The 24,588-nt window shown below is 52.8% G+C and overlaps 1 protein-coding gene across 6 annotated transcripts in view; it reads left to right on the top strand.

Moving 5' to 3' along the window:
* Positions 1–24,588, top strand: part of TECPR2 (tectonin beta-propeller repeat containing 2) — a 65,707-nt gene that overhangs the window by 14,247 nt on the left and 26,872 nt on the right. For 4 of the 6 annotated variants that reach the window (XM_055133484.1, XM_055133483.1, XM_055133488.1 and 1 more), the window contains exons 3-7: positions 17,145–17,273; positions 17,554–17,685; positions 21,214–21,404; positions 22,245–22,557; positions 24,235–24,367. In XM_055133484.1, the coding sequence (XP_054989459.1) occupies positions 17,145–17,273; positions 17,554–17,685; positions 21,214–21,404; positions 22,245–22,557; positions 24,235–24,367 (898 nt within the window). The remainder of the gene's footprint in view (positions 1–17,144; positions 17,274–17,553; positions 17,686–21,213; positions 21,405–22,244; positions 22,558–24,234; positions 24,368–24,588) is intronic. The other 2 variants (XM_055133486.1, XM_055133485.1) reach the window with 1 other exon arrangement.

The raw sequence follows: 24,588 nt of genomic DNA, 5'->3' as shown, positions 1-24,588 counted from the left end.
AGAGAGAGAGAGAGAGAGAGAGAGAGAGAGAGAGAGATAGGGATAGTCACCTGTGTGTAGAGGGAGAGATAGGGATAGATATCTGTGTATATGTGGGGGGGAGAGATAGGGATAGACCTGTGGTGGGGAGGGGGGAGTGAGCGGGAGAGATTGGGATAGATACTTGTGGCAGGTGGGGAGAGATTGGGATAAATACCTGTGGGCTGAGATGACAGGTCTTGCATGCTAAATCCTTGGGTTCCATCCGTGACACTGCATGGTCCTCCAGGCACACCTGGGAGCACCCCCAGCTCTGGGTATGGCTTAGAAGAGAAGTTCACTCTGATAAGCCCGTGTAGGCTTGCTCTTCAAACCCTTGCTCTCTCTTGAACACCTCTCTTGCTATCTTGTCTCTGTGTTTCTTTGCATGCTTATTTCTATTCTGGAGAAGTGTTTATTCGCTTTTGCACATGTCCTTCTCCCTCTCTTTCCCCTCACATGTTTCTTGCTTGGGGGTGTGGTGCCACCAGCAGGTCTACTTGTACCCAAGGGGCAAGTGCATCAGCAGCCTGATGGTGCCTTCAGGCTTCCTGGTACCCCAGAATTGCTGCTGTGCCTCTACTGGACCCCAACAACTTGCAGCCAAGTTTCCCAAGAAATTAAACAACCAAAGTTAGGTTTGTGAGAGCCACGCCCCTAAACCACATCCGGCTCAGCTATACAAGCTCATTTATCAGCCTTGCTTCAGAGACCCATAAGTCTCGAAAGAGATTAAAAGCCATAATTAATCTTGGACCCACACAAGGCTGAACAGACCGGGGTAAATTGGAGGGGGGTGGGTCAGCCTAGTGCCCACCCAAACAGAGCCCCTGGCAACTGCTTGTTCCCACAGTCCAAAATCACCGCCACGCCCCTGGCCAGACTCCGTCTCAGGACGGTCACCAAGATATGATCTGCTGAAAATTCAGGTATGCGGGTTTTGTGACTGAAATCTCCAGGCTTTCTTGGGGTTGGGATGGGCTACATCCCCACTGCCTCCCAGCACTCCTGGAAGCACTGGCAGTCACCCCGACGAACCAACTCCAGCACCACCGTGTAAGCCCTCTACCAGCCTTGCTTCAGAAACTCATAAATAAATCTCGAAAGAGATCAAAAGCCGCACTGTATACTAATCTCGGACTGTACAAGGCTTAATAGACTGTACAAGGCTTAACAGACCAGGGTAAATTTGAGGGGAATGGGTTGGCCTGGTGCCCACTCAAGCAGAGACCCCCTGGCAACCGCTTGCTTCCACAATCCAAAATTGCTGCCATCCCCCCACCCAGACTTCTCCATCTCAGGACGGATCTCACCAAGATACAGTCTGCTGAAAATTTTGGTATGTGGGTTTTGTGATTAAAATCTCCAGGTTTTTTTTTTGGTGGTGGAACGGGTGCACTGGTGAAGGGATGGTGGTTTAATCAGTATTTGACTGTGACTTAAACCTGAAAGCTTTGTATTTTTTTTTGTTTTCACAGTGGTTCAATAAAATATTTCTTTAAAAAAAAAAAAAAAAATAAAATAAAATCTCCAGGCTTTCAGGGCTGGAGCAATAGCACAGCGGGTAGGGCATTTGCCTTGCACGCGGCCAACCTGGGTTCAGTTCCCAGCATCCCATATGGTTCCCTGAGTACCACCAAGGGTAATTCCTGAGTGCAGAGCCAGAAGTAATCCCTGTGCATTGCCAGGTGTGACCCAAAAAACAAATTAAAAAAAAAAATCTCCAGGCTTTCTCAGGGCCCGGATGGGCTACCTTCCCCCACCTCCCTGTACTTCTGGAAGCCTCAGCAGTCATGTCCACACCCCAAAGCTGCCACCCAGTTAAAAAAGCTATTCCAGCCTTAACCTTACTGATAAAAATACTGAATGCCCTGAACAAACACTATGATCTCTTAGTACCTGTATTGCAAACCAAAAGGAGAGAGAGAGAGAAGAAAAGTGCCTGAGAGAGAGATAGAGGGGGGGGGAGAGAGGGAGGGGGAGAGAGAGAGAGAGAGAAGAAAAGTGCCTGACATAGAGGCAGGCTGGAGGGGCGGGGAGTGTTGGGGTATGGTGGGAGGGAAACTGGGAACATTGTAGTGGGGAATGTGCACTGGTGGAGGGGTGGGTGTTGGATCATTGACTGAAACCCAGTTATGAACAGTTTTGTAATGGTCTATCTCATAGCTATTCAATAAAAAATTGAAAAAAAAAGAGTAATGCAGAGTGCATGCCAGCTTCAGTCAGCTTAATCAGTGACTGAATAAATAGCAATATTCCTACATTTAAAAAAGATCATACTTTTTTTCACACACACACACAAAATCTATGTATAGCATAGGCAAAAGACTGTGTGCTTTTTGAATTTAATGGATCCATCGGTATTTCCTCTTCCCTTAGTAGCAGTATCTTGGGGGTACACACTTGTTGTGGTCCGTGCAAACTGGCTGGGTGTTTGCCAAGGTCACACTTGTGACATTGAGGCTCACAGCAGTGTGTGGATCTTTGGGGATCCAGCTCGTGGCCCCCCGTGTGCAGGGCAGCAGCTTTGTGGCTGAACCGTGTCCCAGATCTTGTGTCTAGAGAGCAGACATGCTCCTAAGTAAGCGACAGACCTTTCGTGAGGCAAAGCCAAGCCAGCACGAGCTCCTGAGAATCACACTTTGGGAAACCTTTTCTTTAAAGTTCAAGTCAGCGGGAGACATGGAAAGTTCCCTCACCTGTGCCGAAAGCACCCAGGGAGTGTCTGAAGCACATGACAAGTATGAATGTCACAGACGTGTGAGACATATGGGAACTTATGTGAGCTGATGTGTCTGCCTTCCTCTTTGGGTTTTGTTTATTTTTTTGGTTTGGTTTGGTTTTTGGGCCATAACAGGCAGTGCTCAGGGGTTATTCCTGCTGCCTCTGCATTCAAGAATTACTCCTGGCAGTGCTTGGGGCACCATATGGGATGCCAGGAATTGAACCCGTGCAAACGTGTGCAAAGCAAATGGCCAACCCACTGGCCTCATGCTCCTGCCCTGTTATGTGTCTGTCTTCCTAAGGGTAGACCAGAAAGCTGACTTTACCTAAGTTTCTCAGTTTCTTTTCTTTTCTTTTATATATTTTTTAGGCTCTTTCTGTTCTTGTTAATATTTTTAAATGAGGGCCCTGTGATTCACAAAGCTGTACATGGCAGAGGTTTGGGCGTGCAGTGTTTCCACAGCAGTCCCACCACCAGTGTCAGCTTCCCTCCATCCAAGTTCCCAGTAAGTTTTTATTTTCTCTTTTGAAATTTCTCTCAGGTGTCGGGTGTTGGCAGTTTCCCTGACTTCCACCTGCCCAATTTTAGCCAGGGGAGCAAAGATGGGAGTTTTTGTCATGTCAGGTGCAAGTGCTTTTGCCCTTTGGCTTGCCTGCCTTTCCCTGTGGAAGTGACCCTCAGATACTGTGGTCTGAGTCTGGTGTGTGCCTCAGTGAGATGCGTGCTGTGGCTGTGCATAGGCGCTCAGTGCGTGTGACTCCACAGAGCTGTGAGGTGCAGTGACCTGCCAGGCTGGGATGCCATCTCTGTGCAGGGCTCTCGGCTTCATGACAGGGCAGCTCTGCAGGCCAGGAGCTGGGCCACCACAGCAAGTGGTTTAGGGCCTCTGAAATCTATGTAACGCTGAGCCCCCATGGGTGTGCAGGCCTTTCTCAACGAGGTGTGATCCAGCTAGTTCCAGTGAACTGGTGACAGTGTCGGTGACATCGATGCCCATCCTTGCTCCCCCGTCATGCTGGCTCCTTCTTGGGAAAGGAGAGGGAACCGGGGCTCTACACAGGGACCTGAAGAGCTCTGCAAGCTGCTGAGTGCCCGATGACCAGTCGGCCCTGCCGATTGTGTGGGAAGAGCCCCGTCAGGAACCCAGACCTCTGGCCCCACCGTGCTCTGTGGCCACACGCAGACTAACCCCCGTGCAGACTCTGTCCCACTTCCAGCAGCAGTAACGGCAACCTTTCCAGGCTCTGCCTCATTCCCTGACAAATTAGCCAGGGCCCTGGGGCCTGTGTGAGACACTTGCTTTCATGCCACCAGCAAAAACTAGAGAGAAGTGAATCTCTGTCTTTGTGCGGGTCAGTGTCTAGTGCAGTCCTTCTCTTCCGCTGTGGCTGATCTGCAGGCTGGTCCCCTCACTCAGATCTCAGTACTTCTGAGGTTTCATTCTGCCAGCAGTTCGTCCTGTGTCCGCACTTCCTGTTCCGTTTCTCTGTCAGTGTTGGCCAGCGTCTCCTCAATGAGGGTCAGTACTTCCATCGTGGGAGACAGGGGTTATTCCGTTTTATCATTGTCTTTCCTGTTGCTGCTGTTCCTGGGGCACTTTTCTGGGTGACGTCTAATGATGGGCAGTGTGGCTGGTCCTGCTCAGGGTAAACACCAGGTCAGGGCTGTCGCACAGCCGGGCAAGTGTGAGCCATGCCACAGGCATGGGGCTGTGGCGGGGCAGAGCTGGTGCAGGCTAACACGGAGGCTCTCCACACACACATGCCTGCCTGGGTGGGAGAAAGGGGGCAGGCGTGTGTCAGATGCATCGAAGGAGGCTTCTGCCTCAGGAATGACAGATTCCTCGTCGGCTGCAGGCCTGTTTTCCCGTTCCCCTTCGGCCGTGGGCTCGGTCTTTCTTGGCTGGCTGGAAGCCCTGTCTTCTCCCCTACTCAGAGGGTGCTGTGCATTGGCAGAGAGCCCCGGCCGGGCCTGTTGTGCCCGCACTGCCCTCTCTCTTGGTTTGGAGATCTGTGGACACGCTCTGATCCAAATACCACAGCTGACAGATCCAAGAGCCTCAGTGAAAGAAAGAGCCTCAGTGACAGACGTGGAATTTTCCTGCTTGCCACTGTAGTTTACTGAGCATACAATACCTCGGTGTCTGCAGCTGTTCAGCTGCAAGCGCAAGGCCCAGAGCTGATGTGCAGGAAGCCAAGGTTTAAGCCCTGGCTCCACATCGTCCCCACCAGTGCCTCTGGAAGTGAGCCTTACACAGATCCAGTAGCCCCCAAACAAAAGGTATCTTTCTTGCTTTAAAAATACTTACTTTGGGGGCTGGAGTGATAGCACAGCGGGTAGGGCGTTTGCCTTGCACGCGGCCGACCCGGGTTCGAATCCCAGCATCCCATATGGTCCCCTGAGCACCGCCAGGAGTAATTCCTGAGTATAGAACCAGGAGTAACCCCTGTGCATCGCCAGGTGTGACCCAAAAAGCAAAAAAAAAAAAAAAAAAAAAAAAAAAAAAAATACTTACTTGGGGGCTGGAGCAATAGCACAGCAAGTAGGGCGTTTGCCTTGCACTCGGCCAGCCTGGGTTCAATTCCCAGCATCCCGTATGGTCCCCTGAGCACCACCAGGGGTAATTCCTGAGTGCAGAGCCAGGAGTGACCCCTGTGCATCACCGGATGTGACCCAAAAAGCAAAAATAAATAAATAAATAAAAATACTTACTTGGTAAAGGGTGCAAGGAGGGCCCACTCGGGATGGGAGATGCAGGCTGAAAGCAGACTATAGACTGAACATGATGGCCACCCATCTGCTGCAAACCACAACACCCAAAAGGAGAGAGAGAGCAAAAGGGAATGCCCTGCCACAGAGGTGGGGTGGGATGGGGTGGAGGGAGGATGGGGTGGGGTGGTGGGAGGGATGCTGGGACCATTGGTGATGGAAAATGGGCACTGGTGGAGGGATGGGCACCTGACCATTGTATGAAACGCAAACACAAAAGTTTGTAAGTTTATAACTGTACCTCATGGTGATTTGTAGGATGACATTGCTTTGTCCTTTACCCCTTGTAAGAAAACACGCAACCCGGAGATTCTTCTGGCACCGATTTATTCAGAGACCTTCTTATGCAAAACGGGAAAGAAGAGGAACGAGGGACGAACGAGGAGGAATCCCATACCTAGCTAGGCAGCTTCCCTCCTTTTTACCCCTCGCTGCCTCCTTACGCCCAAGTGTATGCAGCTGATAGGTTAGTTACAGCTTATGGGCGTGGCAAGACATCCTGTTTCCTTATTAGGAGTTGTTTTCGAAGCACACAGGTGTTGATTACAAAGAACGCTACAAAGCATGGTCCCGTGGAGGCTCTCCACAACCCCTTGCCACAAGGAGCTTAGGTTTATCCCGGTCACACCCATCAAGGTGCTCCCAAGTCAGTCCCATTCCTTTGTCTATCTATAACCACTTCTCTATGTCTCTTCCCCAAATAGTTAATCAGCTTTTCCCCTTAGTCAGACTCTGTTAATTTGTAAAGTCAGATCTTCCTAGGACACTGAACTTATATTGTAGTTAATATTGCCTTTCTCCTCTCCTTGTGTCTTTTGAATAGTTTACTTTAAAACAATGTCCTTTTTGTACAGACACATGAAGGCAATATTATGCTTTTGTAACTTGGAATTTAATTGGCTTCGAATATTATTCATTCCTGGGCACCTGCTTTCTCCACTTAAGCCTAACTTGCCCTCAGTTCTTAGCACCCCAAAAGCAGGGTCCTGACAAGGGACAGGACGGACCCAGAGCAAGCGGAGAGTTATGTGCTACCCTGGCATTGAGATGGGCCTGGCCAAAGTGCCTAATTCTTTTTTTTTTTTCTTTTTGGGTGACACCCAGCGATGCTCAGGGATGACTCCTAGCTCTGCACTCAGGAATTAACCCTGGGATGCTGGGAATCAAACCCGGGTCGGTCGTGTGCAAGGCAAACACCCTCTATCACTCCAGCCCCAAAGTGCATAATTCTTAACTATAAATTAAGAGCTTGATCATGGACAAATGCTGTCATGATCCAAAAGTAATGACGAGACTAGGACCCTGCTAGGGATAGAAAAGACTAATCTGGCCTGAGCACTGTAGTCTGAGATCGAGATGGCCCCAGGAGAGCAATTCTATAAGCTTAATGCATCTCTTACTGTGTCCATACAAAATGATTAATATTATGAATGCTTATATGTTTGCTGGACGAGGAGAGGAGAAACACACTCATGGGATTCCGCCCTTGGGCGGGTGTCCTGCTGAAAGAGAATCTGTCCTAGAAGCAGCTTCCCTTGAGGGAAAGAACTTTAACCCTATTGATTGTGACCACACCTATATGTAAGCCCCAACCCCTCATGCTGGGGGGATTTAACTAGGCTGTAAGAGTGGGTTGGGGGGGAGATCGAGAGCCAGGAGAGAGTCAGAGAGAGAGACAGGAGTGTATGGAATAAACGGCAACTGATCAATCAACCGGCTTGGACCTCGTTTCCTCCTCCGTCTGCCCCATGGCCCGGGCCCCTCTGGCTGGGCGAGCGGCCTGGGACTGAATCCCCTGAACACCCAGGGGCGACCGATAAGAAGAGCTGCCAGGGCTCTCTCTCCCCGGTCGCCCCCCTGCCAGATGTTTTTTACGTAATTCACTAATAAAAAATTAAAAAAAAAAACTTACTTGGGGGGTATGGTGCCACCAGCAGGTCAACCTGTACCTGTGGGCGAGTGCATCAGTAGCCTGATGGTGCCTTCAGGCTTCCAGATATCCCAAAATTGCTGCTGTGCCTTTGGCCAGACCCCAACAACTTGGGGCCAAGTTTACCAAGAAATTAAATGACAAAAATTAGGTATGTGGGAGCCATACCCACAAACCACCTCCGGCTCAGCTATATAAGCTCACTTATTGGCCTTATTTCAGTGACCCATAAATCTTGCCGTGACTGAGATCTCCAGGCCCACTTGGATCGGGACTGGACCTCCTCCCCCCAGGTCCCCAGTTTTCCAGTAGCTTGACAATCACACCCATAGAATGCCCCCCACCCCCCCCGGCACTATGTAATCTCATCAGTGGTCAAGACTATAAACTAAAGCTCCTGCGAAAGAATGCCGCAGAATGTCCTGACCCCATGCCAGACTGTCTTCACTGGGACACCTCGGAGGGGGGCGGGTTGAGTCTCCCTCCCCACCCTGACCCCATGCCAGACTGTCTTCACTGGGACACCTCGGAGGGGGGCGGGTTGAGTCCCCCTCCCCACCCCAAACAGAGCCCCAGCAGCCAAAAACCTCTAAAACCCAACTGCTGCCGTGTTCAAGGCCACTCTCCACACGCTCAGAAGACCTCTCCCAAGGGGACGAGCCTCACTCAAGACGGGATGAGTGGACAGGCCGCAAAACCCAAGTACGCGGGAACCCGTGACTGAGTCTCCAAGCCGTCTCCAAGCCCGCTCAGATCAGGACTGGGCCTCCTCCTCCCAGCTCCCCAGTTTCCCAGTAGCTTGGCAGTCACACCCACAAACTGACCCCCGGTGCCATGTAATCTCATCAACGGCCAAGACCCAGAGACTATAAACTAAAGCTCCTGGAAGAGAACGACACAGAATTTCCTGATATTATATTCTATCCATAACAAATAATACAAAACAAATAAATTGCCTAATATTGCCCTTTCAGTAAGTTTGAGTGGGGGTGAGACTGGTGTCAAAATAGCGAATGTTATCCTGGAGAGGCAAAAAGGTATAGTAGAGATGACATCTGCATTTCTATGTTCATTGCCGCTCTGTTTACAATAGCCACAATATGGAAAAAACCAGAGTGCCCGAAAACAGATGATTGGCTAAAGAAACTCTGGTATATTTACACAATGGAATACTATGTAGCTGTCAGAAAACATGAAGTCATGAAATTTGCATATAAGTGGATCAACATGGAAAGTATCATGCTGAGTGAAATGAGTCAGAAAGAAAGAGACAGATATAGAAAGATCGCACTCATATGTGGAATATAAAGTAGCTGAGAGGTACAAGCTTACAATGTAGCGATTCCTGGCAGACATTTCTCTGGACTTAGTTACTAAAATACTAAAATACAGAAATCCAAAACTATGCTGCTGCTAGTGCGGCCTCCTGACCTCATATCTCTTCATACTCAGCAATGGAAAACAAATTACCAAATGCTTTCTTTTCAGCAGATCGACTTTAGGGGGGAGAAACTCCAAATCAATAATAGTGAATTTTTTGTTGAAATATTGAATGTAATCAAAGTAAAGTGAAAGTAAAGTGAAATTTACCAGTTACACATGCGGGGTGGGGGGCTGGGGAGGTGGGGGGGAGGGGGGAGGTATATCGTGATTCTTGGTGGTGGAATATGTGCACTGGTGAAGGGATGGGTGTTTGAGCATTGTATAACTGAGACTTAAACCTGAAAACTTTGTAATTTTCCACATGGTGAATCAATAAAAGAATTAAAAAAAATAGCGAGTGTAACCAAAATAGAGAGAGTATGGTGGAAATTGTCTGCCACATAGGCAGAGGAAGGATTCGAACGGGAGTGGGGGAGGGGGAATACTGAGGATTTTGGTGGTAGAAAGGTACACTGGTGAAGGGATGGGTGTTTAATGATTTTATGACCGAAACTCAAACATGAAAGCTGTATAACTGTTTCTCACAGTGAATCAAAAAAAGGGGTGGTGGCGCATATGCTGCCTGAGCCCATGTGCTGCTTGTGCCCACATAGCTGAGCACATGCGGTGCCCGAGCACATGTGTCGCCCGAATCTCCCCTCTTGAGATGTGTACTTTCAAGCTTTTGTGTCTAAAGCTCGATGTGTGTAGGGGCTCTCTCCACCCTTGGAGAAGCCTGTGTTCTCTCTTGAGCGCGTGACTCTTACTCTCCTCTCTCCTGTTTATTCCTTCCTCCTTCCCAAAAACACCTCCAAATAAAATCTGTTACTTTACCAAAAAAAAAAAAGGAGGGGTGGGGGGAAATAATAATAAAATTAAATTAAATTCTGAATAAAAAAAGAAAAAGTAATGTGGAGTTCATGACCAATTCAATCAGCTTAATCAATGGCTGAATAAATAGCAATATTCCTACATTATTTTAAAAAAATACTTGATGGGGGTATGGTGTGTGACCAGCAGATCAACCTGTACCTGTGGGCGAGTGCATCAGCAGCCTGATGGTGCCTTCAGGCTTCTTGATACCCCCAAATTGCTGCTGTGCCTCTGACTGGACCCCAACAACTTGGGGCCAAGTTCCCTGAGAAATTAAATGGCTAAAAGTTCGGTATGTGGGGGTCATGCCCACAAACCACATGCAACTCAGCTATACAAGCTCAGTTTTTGGCCTTGCTTCGGAGACCCGTACATGAATCTCGAAAGGAACCAAGAGCCGCAGTTAATCTCAGACCGTGCAAGGCTGAGCAATTGGAGGAGGGCAGGTTAGCCCGGTGCCCACCCAAGCAGAGCCCCCTGCAGCTGCTTGCTCCCACAATCCAAAATCACTGCCATGCCCCCTGGTCAGACTCCACCGTCTCAGGACAGACCTCGTCAAGATATTATTAATCTGTTGGAAATTTGGGTATGTGGGGTTTGTGACTGAAATCTCCAGGCTTTCTCAGGGTTGAGATGAGCTACCTCCCCCCACTTCCCTATACTTCTGGAAGCCTTTCAGCAGTCACATCGACACCCAAAAGCTGCCACCCAGTTAAGCTACTCCAGCCTTATAGTCCCCATAAAAATACTGAACACCCTGAACAAACACCATGACCTCTTAGTACCTGTATTGCAAGCCATAATGCACAAAAATAGAGGAAGACTGGGTGGGGGGGTGTTGGAGGAAGGTGGGAGGGAAATCAGGGACATTGGTGGTAGGAAATGTACACTGATGGAGGGATGGGTGTTGGATCATTGTATGACTGAAACCCAATCATGAACAGCTTTATAATGGTCTATCTCATGGATAGCACTGTAGCACTGTCGTCCCCTTGTTCATCAATTTGCTCGAGCGGGCACCAGTAACGTCTCCATTGTGAGACTTGTTGTTACTGTTTTTGGCATATCGAATGCGCCACGGGTAGCTTGCCAGGCTCTGCTGTGCAGGCGGGATTCTCTCAGTAGCTTGCTGGGCTCTTGGAGAGGGACAGAGGAATTGAACCCGGGTCGGCCGCGTGCAAGGCAAACGCCCTACCCACTGCGCTATCACTCCATGGATATTCATGGATATTCAATAAAAAATTTAAAAAGCAATGTGAAGTTCATACCTGCTTCAGTCAGCTTAGTCAGTGGCTGAATAAATAGCAGTACTCCTACATTAAGAAGAAGAAACTTTCCTGGGGTCTGGAGAGATAGTACAGTGGATAGGGCACTTGCCCTGCTTGTAGCTGACCCAGGTTCTAGTTCCCAACATCCCGCAGGTATCCCGAGCACTACCAGGAGTGATCCCTGAGCAGAGCTAGGAGTAAGTCCTGAGCACTGCTGGATTTTGCTAAAAAATGCTCACAGGTGAGGGGGGCTGGGTGGGTTGAGGTGGGGGACACCCTCCTGGGGGCGTGGTATGTTGTACACGTGAACCCTATTATTAATGGTATTGCAAATCATGTGCCAAAAAATTTTAACATGAAAAGAAAAAGAGTGCTGATCATTGCTTCGGCGTCGGCGTTGGCAGTGAAGTCTGTGGGACCTGGGTTCTGTGTCTCCGTAGAAGCCGGGCCCGGATCCTAGGGTGGTGGGCACCAGTTGGGCAGCGTGCAGCGGGCGGTAACCCAGGCCTCCCACACACTGAGCGTGTGTGCCCTCTGCCCAACCTTGGTTTGGATTCTCAAGGATCACTCCTGGTGGGCACTGGGGACCATATGGGGTGCCAAGGATTGAACCCAGACTGGTTGCATGTAAGTGGTGCCCTCCCCGCCGTGCTAGTGCTCGGGCCCTGCTGTGATTCTTGTTTCTGCACTTTGTTTCACTTTTTGAATATCCTGAACTACTGTTTGTGTATGTGTTTGTGTGTGTGTGTATTGTTTCTGCACTTTGCTTTACTGTTTGTTTTTGCTTTGGGGTCACACCCAGCAACGTTCAGGGGGTTACTCCTGGTTCTGCACTCAGGAATGACTCCTGGTGGTGCTTGGGATTTCATATGGGATGCAGGGATCAGACCTGGGTTGGCCACGTGCAAGGCAAGCAAGCACCTTTCCCCCGTACTGTCCTCCAGTCTCCTGCTTTACTGTTTTTGATTTGTTGTTTTTGTTTTTGTTTTTGGGTCACACCCACTGATGCTCTGGGGTTAGTCCTGGCTCTGCACTCGGTAAGTACTTGTGTGAAAACACAAAAAAGAAAAAGAAAGGGCGAGGAGCGCCTCACGGCACCGCGCCGGGCACTGGGCACAGGGCAGCGGTGCTGACTGTCCTACCACCCGCGTTCGGTAGTCTCCAGCCGCTTCCCCCACCCTGGGGAGATTGATGGCGATGGCGAGGCAGGCGAAGGAAGGAACGGAGGCAAGATGGTTGGTCTCAATCGCAATTTATTCCAATCTCCTCTCCATCCACTCCCATCTCTCTCTCTGCTTCTTTTTCCAACCCCCTCATACAGCCACCTTAAATACCCCAGCATCCGGCTCCGAATGCATAGGTGTGGTTACAATCAATAGGGGGTAGAGTCCTATCCCTTGGGGGATGCTTTCACTAGGACAGAATCTCTTTCAGCAGGACACCCACCCAAGAGCGGAATCCCATGGGTGTCTTTCTCCTCTCTTTGTCCAACTAACATATAAGTATTCATATTATTAATCATTTTTTTTTTTTTTTGCTTTTTGGGTCACACCCGGCAATGCACAGGGGTTACTCCTGGTTCTACACTCAGGAATTACTCCTGGCAGTGCTCAGGGGACCATATGGGATGCTGGGATTCGAACCCGGGTTGGCCGAGTGCAAGGCAAACGCCCTACCCACTGTGCTATCACTCCAGCCCCTATTAATCATTTTGTATGGACATAGCAAGAGATGCATTAAGCTTATAGAATTGCTCTCCTGGGGTCACCTCGATCTCAGACTACAGTGCTCAGGTCAGATTAGTCTTTTCCTAGCCCTAAAAGGGTCCTAGTCTCGTCGTTGCTTTTGGATCATGACATGACATGCCCATGACCAAGCTCTTAACATATAGTTAAGCATTGTCATTGCTTTTGGATCATGACATGACATGCCCATGACCAAGCTCTTAACATATAGTTAAGCATTAGGCACTTTGGCCAGGCCCATCTCGATGCCAGGGTAGCACATAGCTCACCGCTTGCCCTGGGTCCGTCCCGTCCCTCATCGGGACCCTGCTTTTGAGGGTGCTAGGAAGAGCAGCTGAGGCTTAAGTCAAGAAAGCAGATGCCCAGGAGTGAATAATATTTGAAGCCAATTAAGTCCCATGTTACCAAAGCATATTAACAATTGTCTTTCTTTGTCCATACAAAAAGGATATTGTTTTAAAGTAAACTATTCAAAAGACATGAGAAGACAAAGACAATATTAACTTACAATACAAGTTCACTGTCCTAGCAAGGTCTGATCTTACAGATTTAACAGAGTTTGATTAGGGGAAGGACTGAATAACTAGTTGGGGAAGGGAGCATAGAAGTGATAACAGATAAACAAAGGAATGGGAGTGACTCGGGAGCACTTTGATGGGCGTGACTGATATACCTAAGCTCCTAGTGGCAAGGGGAGCAGGACATACCAATGTAGTCTAGAATTGTTTAGAGATTATTACCAGATAAGCCCAAACTCTGTGGCAAGGGAGAAAGGACAAACCAATGATATCCAACAATTACTATTATTCCTTATGGTGCTCAGGGGATGTTATGGGATCCCAGGATGGTACCAGGGTCAGCTGCATGCAAAGAAATGCCCTATCTACTATCTCTCCAGCCCCTGCTTTACTTTTTGAATACCCAGGAGAGAGAATGGGAAGAAAGAGAGAGAGAGAGAGAGAGAGAAGGGAAGAAGAGAGAGAGAGGGAGAGAGAGAGAGAAGGAGGAGAGAGAGAGGGAGAGCCTGTCTTAAGTCTCCTCCTTCACATTTCTGACTGTTCAGATAGGACCGTTTTTCTAGATAGTAAGGCTGCTGTCCTGTTGGAAGTTGTAGGTAAAAGTCAGTAAACTGTAACATTATCACTCTATCACTATCACTATCATCCCGTTGATCGTTGATTTGCTCGAGCAAGCCCAGTAATGTCTCCATTCGTCCTAGCCCTGAGATTTTAGCAGCCTCTCTTTCCTCGTCCTTCCCAATGGTGCCACATTAGAGGCTCTTTCAGGGTCAGGAGAATGAGACCCATTATTGTTACTGTAATTGGCATATGAATACACCATGGGGAGCTTGCCAGACTCTGCCAGACTCTCCCACTCGGGCAGGAAGCTCTCTGTAGCTTGCCAGGTTCTCTGAGAGGGAGAACTAGTCTATAAGATGTTGCACGGCCGCAAAGTAGCTGCGCACTTCTGGGAGCTTGGTTTTATAGTCTCTGGATGTTGGCCATCGATGGGATTACACGGTGCTGGGGCAGTTTGTGGGTGTGACTGCCTAGCTACTGGGAAATGGGGGATCTGGGCAGAAGAGGCCCAGTCCCGATCCAAGCAGGCTTGGAGATCTCAGCCCTGGGTCCCACACACCTGGGTTCCTCTGCCAGTTCCTTCATAGGTGAGGCTCGTCCAAACATGTGGAAGGGGGCCTTGGGCATGGCTGTGGCTGGGTTCTGGAGGTCTTTGGCTGCCGGGGCTCTGCTCGGGGCAGGGAGGGAAGCTCAGCTCACCCAGTGAAGACAGCCAGGCGCGGTGGCAAGTGACATTATCACTGATCATGTTAAATAAAATGAAAACAAGCGCTGTCCCCAGCACAGTCTCCCCTGGGGCGGGCAGCACCAGAGTGCAGGAGAACATTTTAGCCTTGCCACAGGGAGCTTAGGTTTAGACACTCCCGAGACACTCCCATTCCTTTGTTTATCTGTAAACTCTTTTCTGCACCCTCCTTCCCAACCAGTTAATCACCTTTTCCTAATCTTATTCTCTTATCTTGTTAGATCAGATTCTTCTAAGGACTCTGAATTTGTATTGTGTCTTTTGCATAGTTTACCTTAAAGCAATGGCCTTTCTGTATGGACACAGGAAGACAGTTACTATTACGCTTTGTAACTTGGGAGCTGATTGACTCCAATAATATTTACTCCTGGGCACCTGCTTTCTCGACTCAGTTGCCCTTAGTTCCTAGCACCCCAAAAGCAGGGTCCCAACGAGGGACGGAATGGACCCAGGGCAAGCTGTGAGCTACCCTGGCATCGAAATGGGCCAGGCCAAAGCGCCACAATACTCAACTATAAGTTGAGAGCATGGTCATGGATAAATGCTGTCATGATCCAAAGGTAACAACGGGACTAGGATCCTGCTGGGGTTAGGAAGATTAACCTGACCTGAGGACTGTATAATGAGATGTCCTCAAGAAGAACCAAACTTTGTATCTCTTACTGTGCTCATACAGAATGACATTGCTAGAAATATTAGAAGTAGATTTACTATAACTATTTAAGTAGATTACTAGCTCACACCCTGACACACCCTTGTTTGGACCCCCGCCCTTGAGTGGATAATCTTAGATGAGATTTCCTTAGATGAGATTTTGTTAATCTCCTCAAGATCAACAATCTCCCTTTGTTGATTTGTTGATGTTAAACTCACCTTTGTGCTACGCCCAAACTGAGACTGTGGAGCACTGAAGGGGAATAGAAGAGACAGAGAGACAGAAGAAGGAGGCAGAAGAAGAAGACAGGAAGAAGACAGAAGACATAGAAGACACACGGGAAGACACAGAAGTGAAGGAGACAACACAGACAGAAGAAGACGGCAGAGAGAGACAGACGCAGAGAGACAGACGCAGAGAGACAGACGCAGAGAGCACAGTGGCACACACATAAGCAAAGCACAAGGTGAAAGAAGTGAGAGCGAGCGGGGCAGCAAGGGGATAGAGGAAGATCCAGAGAGAGATTGAGAACCGGGAGAGAAGCAGAGAGAAAGAACGAAATAAACTGATCGAGCAACCAGTTTGGCCTTCTTTCTTTCTTCGCCTGCCTCATCATTGCCATCAACCTCCCCCGGGTGGGGAAGCGGCGTGAGACTACCGAACGCGGGCAGCGGGAGAGATAGAGCCCCGTTGGTCCCTTCTCTCTTTTGTGCTTTTACACACAGAGGGTTCCTTTGAGTGCTGCCCCACTGTTCACCACCTCCCCTTGGGCAGTCTGGCCATGCCCCTTCCTCTCTGCTCGCCCACCCACCAGGCCTGGGGCCACACGAACCACTGACCGCAGTACCTGCCCTCCTCACCATCAGCCGGAAGCTCAGGTGATGGTGCATGTAACGTGCCTCCCGGATGCCTGGTCTGCGGACCTTCGGGAAAGGATGTGGGGGACGCTCCCCCCAGCACGGCCACCCTACCCCAGGTCTGATTCCAGTCACGTTCCTGCCCTTATCCCCAGCCTTGCTCCTCTTGGAACAAGCCAGAAGCCGCCTGCTCTGTTCCCCCCGCCCCCTCCCCTCGGTTTGCTCCCCGTCTGGAACCCACAGCACCGCTGAAGCGTCTGCTGCAGGATCAGGGACCTTCAGGGCTCACCCCTCCTTCCTGCAGTTAGGATCCAGCCCTTTCTTTGTATCACGATCTGGCAGCAGATCTTCTTACAGCCCATGAGAAACCCAGGAAGTGAGTCCCCCTCCACGGGCCGCGCCCGCCCCGCCCCTTCCGTGCCCCGTGTGGGCAGCCTTCTCCTGCAGGCGGCTTCGCCAGGTCGAAGTGTGGGTGGTCCTTCTGAATCAGTCTGGTTTCAACACGGAAGCTTCCTGTGGCATCTTCAGCACCGCTAGGGACTCTGGAACCCGGCACTGCAGGCCCGCCCAGCGCCACATCCTCAGGCCTTGCTGAGTGTCACCAGGAGTGGCCCAGCGTGTCAGGCACATGCGCAGTGTTTGCTCACCCACACTCTGCTCTCGTGCCTCGTGGCGCACTGTCCGGCTACGCCTGCGCCTGCCTCTGCCTCTGCACGCACCTCAGCCCAGCCGTGCGTCTCAGCGGGCGTCCTGCAGCCGCAGGGCTGTTTCATAGGCTGCCCCACACAACCAGCTCAGGCCCGCCTGCCCTGCGCCCTGGACCGTGCTCCAGGAGGGCAGACTGTGAAGCGATGGCCGGCTTGGGGTGCCTGCAGGTGTTCATCTCTGTGCAGAGTGAGCCCGTCATTGTGGCATGTCCAAGCCTGGACATCTAGAGAGGCAAGAGCAGGGGCTGGCACCCTTCCCCCATTCTCAGCTGGATGCTTGCTCTCAGCGTCTGGGGGCTTCTCTTGTCCTCGCCCCAGTCCCGACGCTTGTTTGTGCTGTCTCCTCCCCAGGGCCGAACGGAATCCATCACGGCTGTGAAGCTCCTGAGCTGCTTCGATGACCTGGTGGCCGCGGGCACAGCCTCGGGGAGAGTCGCAGTCTTCCAGCTGGTGTCTTCACTGCCCGGGAGAAATAAGCAGGTGCGTGCACAACCTTAGGCTGCTGGGCTTCCTGGGCTTTTGGGGGGTCTGCAAGGGAGAGACCCCCTTCAGCCCAAAAACCCTGCCCAGCAAAGCTTGGCCCTGCACTGGGCAGAATCCGAAGCTCACCCACATTTGCATGCGCCCACAGGCTGGCTTTAAAGGGGGCTCAGTGGAATCGGGAGGTTCTTCCTGGAGGGGGATGGGAAAGTGCCCCCATCACTCGAGCCCACAGCCCTGCACGCGGCCAAGCTCACGCTTCTGTCCCCTCCGTGCCCAGCTCCGGAGATTTGATGTCGCCGCCATTCACAAGACCAGCATAACGGCTCTGGCCTGGAGCCCGAATGGGATGAAATTGTTCTCTGGCGATGACAAGGGGAAGATCGTCTATTCTTCTCTGGATCTAGACCAGGTAACAGCGTCCACGGAGCAGAGCCGTCCCTGCATCGTGTGTCCACCGTGCCTAGCCTCGTAGTTAGCTGTAGCGTTTCAGGGACTGTACTCGGCTCTGTCAGCTCCCCGTCTGGCACCGAGCAGTCATCTTTGTCAGCCCCTTCGCTGTTTCCTTCTCTTTGCAGAAGGTACCTTCCAGGCATGGGTGCATGGGTGGCATGTCACATGCCAGCTCACGGCAGCTAAGACTTCCCTGGCTGCCTGTGGCGGGGCTTTGTGTGGCTGAAGTGCCCAGCCCCTCCTCCCAGCTGTGTTACCGGGTCACCTTTACCGCTGCTCGGGGTGAGGGGTCCATCTGCTGCCAGTAGTGAAGCGCCTGAGACTCTGACCATGGTCAGCTGCGGACTTCAGCCCCTCTAGCCCAGGACTGACCCGCAGTCTGCAGCAGCAGTTCTCAGGCTTGTTTGTCTTGACCCCCACTGAGACCCCCTCAGAGCTGTCTGCCTGGCCCCTCTTCAGAGTGCCCTGTGTCAGAGACATGGGGAAGTTTCGTGTGGTACTGTAGGCCCCAGGGCTGGGTGCACCCTCTGTGCATGGGAGCCCGTGTTCCTGCCTGGGAGTGTGGCCCCCAAACCCAAACTCACTGAATTCCATTTAAAAATAATGCTGCAGGGGCTGGAGAGACAGTACAGCAGTCAGGGCACTTTCCTTGCGTGCAGCTGACCCGGGTTCTGTCCCCACATGATGTTCCCCTGAGCACCGCCAGGAGTGATCCCTGAGCACAAAGCCAGCAGCAAGCCCTAAGTGCAGCGGGGTATGCCCCCCTTCAAAAATAAAGGCTGCAGCTGCTGAGTTAACACAAGTATCAGCTTTTGCTGTGGAAGTAACTGTTTCCAAATCCTGGAGAGGGGGTGCCGGGAGGACAGCAGTGTGTGCGTCCGTCCGTCTGGTCCTCTGTCCTGTCTGTCTTGCCCCAGGGCTTGGTTCCCGGCTCACAGACGAGAGTTTAGCTGGCCCTCCCGAGGACTCTGGGTTTTCCATTGATTGCCCGCCCCGGTCAGTGCTCAGCATTTCTCCCACGTGCTCTCTTCGGGTCTGAAGCCCACAGAGGGTGCTCAGGCCTTGGCACAACAGCACCTCCTGCCTGCCTGTGCTCCGTGTGGTTCTTGGACAGGGGCACTTCCTGCCCTGTGTGGGTCACCTGGAAGACACGACCCACCAGGCATGCCCTGTCGGCGCAGCTCAGCGCCTGGGAAGCACCTCCTGTCAGGGAGGACGGGAGGTGCCGCCATGTTGGTGCCTGAGGCCAGTCTCCAGCCTCAGCCTTTGGTTGGCACGTGACCAGCGGAATGTGGCTGCAGCAGCAGGTGCTGTCCCTGGCTTTCCTTGAAGGCCGGCGCACTTGGTTCTTGCTGAGGGAAGGGCACCAGGTACCATGTGGGATGAGTGAGTGAAGTGGCACAGCCCCTCCGTGCCCCACTGGCCTCAGCCCTGCAGGGAGTTGGAGCAGGTTTCCTCCAGCAGAGACGTGTGGTGTGAGGTTCGTTTGTGCTGCGAGTGCGTGGGACAGTCTCTGTGGGCCCCTCCCTCATTCAGGCCACCGGCACTTGGGCACCAGCAGGACAGAGCGGTGATGACCTGGAAGGGCGGCGGCAGCTTTGGGCCTCTCTCTGAGAAGGATCGCATAGACCCGTGGAACTGCAGCTCGGAGGGAAGGCACTCTGGAAGCTGTGTCCAGGGCGCACCGTGTCCCTTCATGCTGCGCAGCCCCGAACACACCAGATCAGGGGGAGAGAGAACGCCCCTCAGCGCCCTGCTCCCCGCCAACGCCTTCTCAGACCTGCCTGAGGTTGGCGAAGCCGCAGGGCTGGGACCGTCCTAGAGGACACACAGAAGCTCTCGTGGACCCTGTCGGGGATGTTTGGGATCACCTGGGGGAGCTTCCGGCTTTGAGTGTTCCGGGGTTCCTGAACTTGTCTCTCCTAAGGGCATACTCGGATGTGGATCACATCCCTGTCCGCTCGGGAATTCTCTCTAGCACCCCAGAAAGGATGCTAGCGTATCTAGTCAGCATTTCTTTGGTGGGGGCAGGTTTGGGCCTCGTCTGTGTTAGGGGTCTACTCCTGATTCCGTGCTCTGGTCCCTCCCAGTGGTGCTAGGGACCATGTGGACAAAACCCGACAAAACACTGCAGCGTGTAAACCAGGTGGTCCGCTCACTGAGTGACTCAGGCCCACCATCAGTGTCTCAGTGATAAGGAGGAAACCTAGTTCCAGAGATTTCAGGAGTGCTTGGGGTGTGTGTGTATGTGTGTCCAGGGATTGAACACCAGGCCAGAGCACTCTCACCGAGCTACTCCCCACCAGGGACATGGATTTGACACCAAGAAATAGGGTCTGTGTTCACAATGAGTGTCTCCTACAGTCTCCTTACAGGATTCCTCTATTCCTCACTTAGGGTTTTTGTTGTTTGTTCTGTTGTGTTGTGGTGCTCAGGGCTTACTCCTGGCTCTATACTCAGGGATCACTCCTGGTGGGTTCAGGGGATCTTATGGGGTGTCAGGGTACAGATTGGCCACATGCAAGACAGGCACCCTCCCACTGTCCTATTGCTCCAGCCACCATTCCTCAGTAGTTTTGATGTTGCTTCAGTTTGTTTCTAATTTCCTTTTCTTTTTTTATTATTCTCTTACTAGGAATCCAGTGTCCTAAGTCGGGGGTGGAGAGGGGTGTGTGTGGTTGCACTGAACTTAGTGGATAATTGTGAAAATATTCTGTAGAAGGTTCCATTGTGAATTATGACAGTGAATATTGTACGCAGGCGGCACGTCCGTGTTCTGTCAGAGTGAATATCGCACAGGCGGCACGTCTGTGTTCTGTCAGAGTGAATATCGCACAGGCGGCACGTCTGTGTTCTGTCAGAGTGAATATCGCACAGGCGGCACGTCTGTGTTCTGTCAGAGTGAATATCGCACAGGCGGCACGTCTGTGTTCTGTCAGAGTGAATATCGCACAGGCGGCACATCCCTGTGGCCATAGTGACTATCACACAGGCGCCATAGCTCAGGCGTCAGGTGTCCTGGATGAGCTCCTCTTTTCCTTTGTTTTCCTCTGATTCTCTCTCCCAGCTGGCCAGGGCCGCCAGGGCTACACTGGTCCTGTGGTGCTGGCCTGTGAGCCTTGGAGTGCCCCCCAGGCCCTATGGACTCTGCACTGTCTCCAGGAGCATCTCCAGTTTGGGCAGGCCGGCCGCAGGGCTCCCGCCTTGTGTGTGCGGCCTGGCTCCAGCCCAGCGCCGGGGAGAAAGAGAAGAGCCTGGAGTTGTCCGAGGCTTCTGGGCAGACTTGAAGCCCTGACAGGCATTGTTACCTCGCGGTCAGGAGCCTCCACTCGCCTTGCAGTGGCAGGGCGGCCAGCAAGAGGCTGGAGACTCCCCGGCAGTGTCCTGTACTCACTGAGCGGGTCTGGAGGTGGGGGGCAGCCCTTGGGACTGAGTAGTCGGGGGGACGCAGGCGGCCCTTGGGACTGAGCAGGCCTGGGGGCCCTAGGCGGCCCGGGCTGAGGGCCCCGCTCCCCTGCAGGGCGTCTGTCACTCACACCTGGTACTGGAGGAGCCGTCCTCCATCGTGCAGCTGGACTACAGCCAGAAGGTGCTGCTGGTGTCCACGCGCCAGAGGAGCCTGCTCTTCTACACAGAGGAGAGGGCGGTGCAGCAGGTCGGCACACAGCCCAGGAAAAGGTGAGCCCCCGGGGTGCTGGGGCCACAGGCAGCAGGAAGGTGCTGGCCTTGCACACAGCCACCCTGGGGTGGATCCATGGTGCCCCATAGGGTCCCCTGAGCCCACTAGGAGTGATATCTGAGCACCCCCAGAAGTGGCCCCAACCCCCAACCCCAACAAAAAGGGTGAGCCCCCCATCCCCTTTGTGCCTGACTCAAGGCACAGTGCCCTAAGCCCAAAGTCCCGAGGGGGTCTGGCCCCAGACAGGACCTGTGCGGGGCCTGCAGGCACCACTCCTCTGCCTGGACCACCCAGGACAGCTGCGCTGTCAGCGGCCTTGTCTGTGCGGGAGCCCCGGGGAGGGCCACGTGTTCAAGGCGCTGGGGCTCGGGGGCAGGGAGAGTGCCTCAGGCAGTCTGTCCTGCCTACTTTGGGGAATGGGACCCAGGGCCGGCCTCTCCCTTATTAGACCCACATCTAGTCTGTGATCAAAACAGGTCCCAGACCCCAGCCGGGCTCGGAGCGGCTGTGGAGAGTGGTTCTGGCAGCAGGGGACAAGTCACACCCAGCCTTCTTGTCTCCTGCCTCAGTTTCCCTTTCACGTGTGAGCTCAGTATGATCCCCCAGGGCTGTGGTGAGGAAGCAGAGCAAAGGGGAGGGTGCACAGTCAAGGTGCAGGGGTAAGACTGCCCGTGTCCCCTCCAGAGGGATGACTCAGCTCAGGCACAAGGAAGGAAAATAGGGGTGTGAAAAGTGAGTCTGGCTAAGGCTTTGCCAGAGCCTTGGTCAGCAGTGGGCAGCTCTGAGGGGCCCAGTCGCCCAGGTGGCGCCTGCTGACGTCTCTTTTTCCTCTGCTTTAGCACTGGGAAGTTTGGTGCTTGCTTCATCCCCGGCCTGTGTAAGCAGAGCGACCTCACCCTGTACGCGTCTCGGCCCGGGCTCCGCCTGTGGAAGGCCGACGTCCACGGCGCTGTCCAGGCCACGTTCATTCTGAAGGATGTGTTCGCCGGAGGGGTGCAGCCCTTCGAACTCTACCCGCGCCTGGAGTCGGCTGACAGTGGGGGCTGCGGCTCCCCCGAGAAGCACCTGGGGCTGGTGTCGTGCTTCTGCCAGGACGGCTGGGTGCTGAGCTGGAACGAGTACAGCATCTACCTCCTGGACACCGTCAACCAGGTGAGGCCCAAAGGCAGGAGAGAGTGTGGGACGGGGCGATTCCGCCGCCCGCTCAGGCCCACGGGAGCAGCGGGCCTTCACAGTCAACACGCCGGGTTTCGGAGGCCTAATCTCCGCTCTGCAAGAAGCCGTGTGGGTTTGATGTTTAAGCGTGGAATCCAGCTTGGTCTTTTTTATTGTTATTGGTGGGGAGTCACACTTGGTGGTTCTCAGGGTTACTCCAGGCTCTGTGCTCAGGGGCGGGCTTGGGGAACCAGATGGGGCGCCGAGGATAGATCTTGAGTTGGCTGTGTAAGGCGAGCCCCAAGTTGGTTCCTGAGACTCTCTGGGGCATCTTTCCCGTCTCCCACGGTGCTCTGAGCAGACAGGAGAGAGACGGTAGCACAGAGCCGCCTCGTCCCACCCGCTCTTCCATCTCTCCATTCAGCGGGCGGACTCTCATGGTGGTTTCCGTGCGTGAGGGCACAGCCTGGGGACTACAGAGAACGCTCTGTCTCCGCGTCTCCGCGTGTTCTCCCTTCCTGCCTACCCCCCGGGCTTCTGGCAGGCACCGCCTTCCCTGGCCCTCATTTTCTCCACAGGAGCCCCGGGCTTTCTCTTCTGGGGTGCCCACAGAAGCTAACGTCTGGCTGCTTCTCTGTGCCCCGCCCCGCCCCTCCCCCATTCTGGCTCCAGAGCAGGGAAGGAAGCCACGAGATGCTCCTTCTGGAATATTCTAGCTGGTTCTGCCTCTCAGCAGGAGTCTGCTCTCTGCCTGGCTTGGCGTCCTGTCCGAGCAGTGGGCTGAGCTGGACCCGTACCAAGGAGCCCTTAGCCCTGAGGGTCTCCCCACACACACACACACACACACACACACACACACACACACACCCGCCTGAACATTTGAAAAGACGTTTTTGTATTCTTCCCTGGTCAGGAGAGTTTCACTTTTCCTCTTCAGTCCCCACAGAAGGGGACAGCGTCTGTCCCAGAGGGATGCCCAGGAGGACATTGTACTGGGCTGTGTGTTGTCCCTGCCCGGGCGCGGGTGCCCTGTGGGGGGCTGTGTGTGCGCTGAGCTCTGCTCACAAGGACGTGGCCTCCGAGCGGCACTGGGCCTTTTGGAAAAGAGCCAGCACAGAGGCTCGAGGATGCAAGGCAGCTGGGCAGGGTGGTGCGGGCCCTGATGCTCTGACCGGGCCTGGGGGTGGGGGTGGGGGTGGCCGACCGCCGCAGGGCCTGACAGGGAGGGTGGCTGTTTCCCGGAAGTAGGGAGCCAGACATGGAAAGTTAAGGGACCGAGGCCTCCGAGAGTCTCCAATGCACTCGGTGCCATCTGCCCTCGGGCACACGTGGGCATGTGCTTCCAGTGTTGGACTTGTTGGACTTGTTTCTTTTTTTTTTTTTTTTTAAATCCTTTTAAAGTCTTCTTGTAAGTCTTGTTAGGGACACTCTGGAAACAACTTTAATCTAGGGCTAACTTATTTATTTATTTATTTATTTATTTATTTATTCTTTTCGGGTCACACCTGGCTCTGCACAGAGGTTACTCCTGGCTCTGCACTCAGGAATTACCCCTGGCGGTGCTCAGAGGACCATATGGGATGCTGGGAATCGAACCCAGGTCGGCCGCGTGCAAGGCAAACGCCCTCCCCGCTGTGCTATTGCTCCAGCCCCGGACTTGTTTCTTTTCCACAGGCCACGATTGCTGGCTTGGAAGGATCTGGTGACATCGTGTGTGTTTCCTGCACGGAGAATGAGATCTTCTTCTTAAAGGGAGACAGGAACATCATAAGACTTTCCAGCAGGCCCGAAGGCCCAGCATCGATAGGTTTGTATTGTTACGGTTGTCCTGTCTGAGTCAGGTAGAGGGCTCTCAGGCCTGAGCAAGCAGGAGACCCAGGGTCAGTCCCTGTCACTGCATGACCCAGGGAGCACTGAGTGACCCCTGAACTCTGCAAGGATGGGCCAGAAACAAACAAAATGATTGCTGTGGGTAATTCATAAGTGTTAGCATTGTTTTGCTCATTGAGTGGTGGTCATTCTGTCTAA

The sequence above is a fragment of the Sorex araneus genome, chromosome 3, assembly GCF_027595985.1.
Source record: "Sorex araneus isolate mSorAra2 chromosome 3, mSorAra2.pri, whole genome shotgun sequence".
Classification (NCBI taxonomy): domain Eukaryota; kingdom Metazoa; phylum Chordata; class Mammalia; order Eulipotyphla; family Soricidae; genus Sorex; species Sorex araneus.
This window is presented reverse-complemented; position numbering and strand designations above follow the sequence as displayed.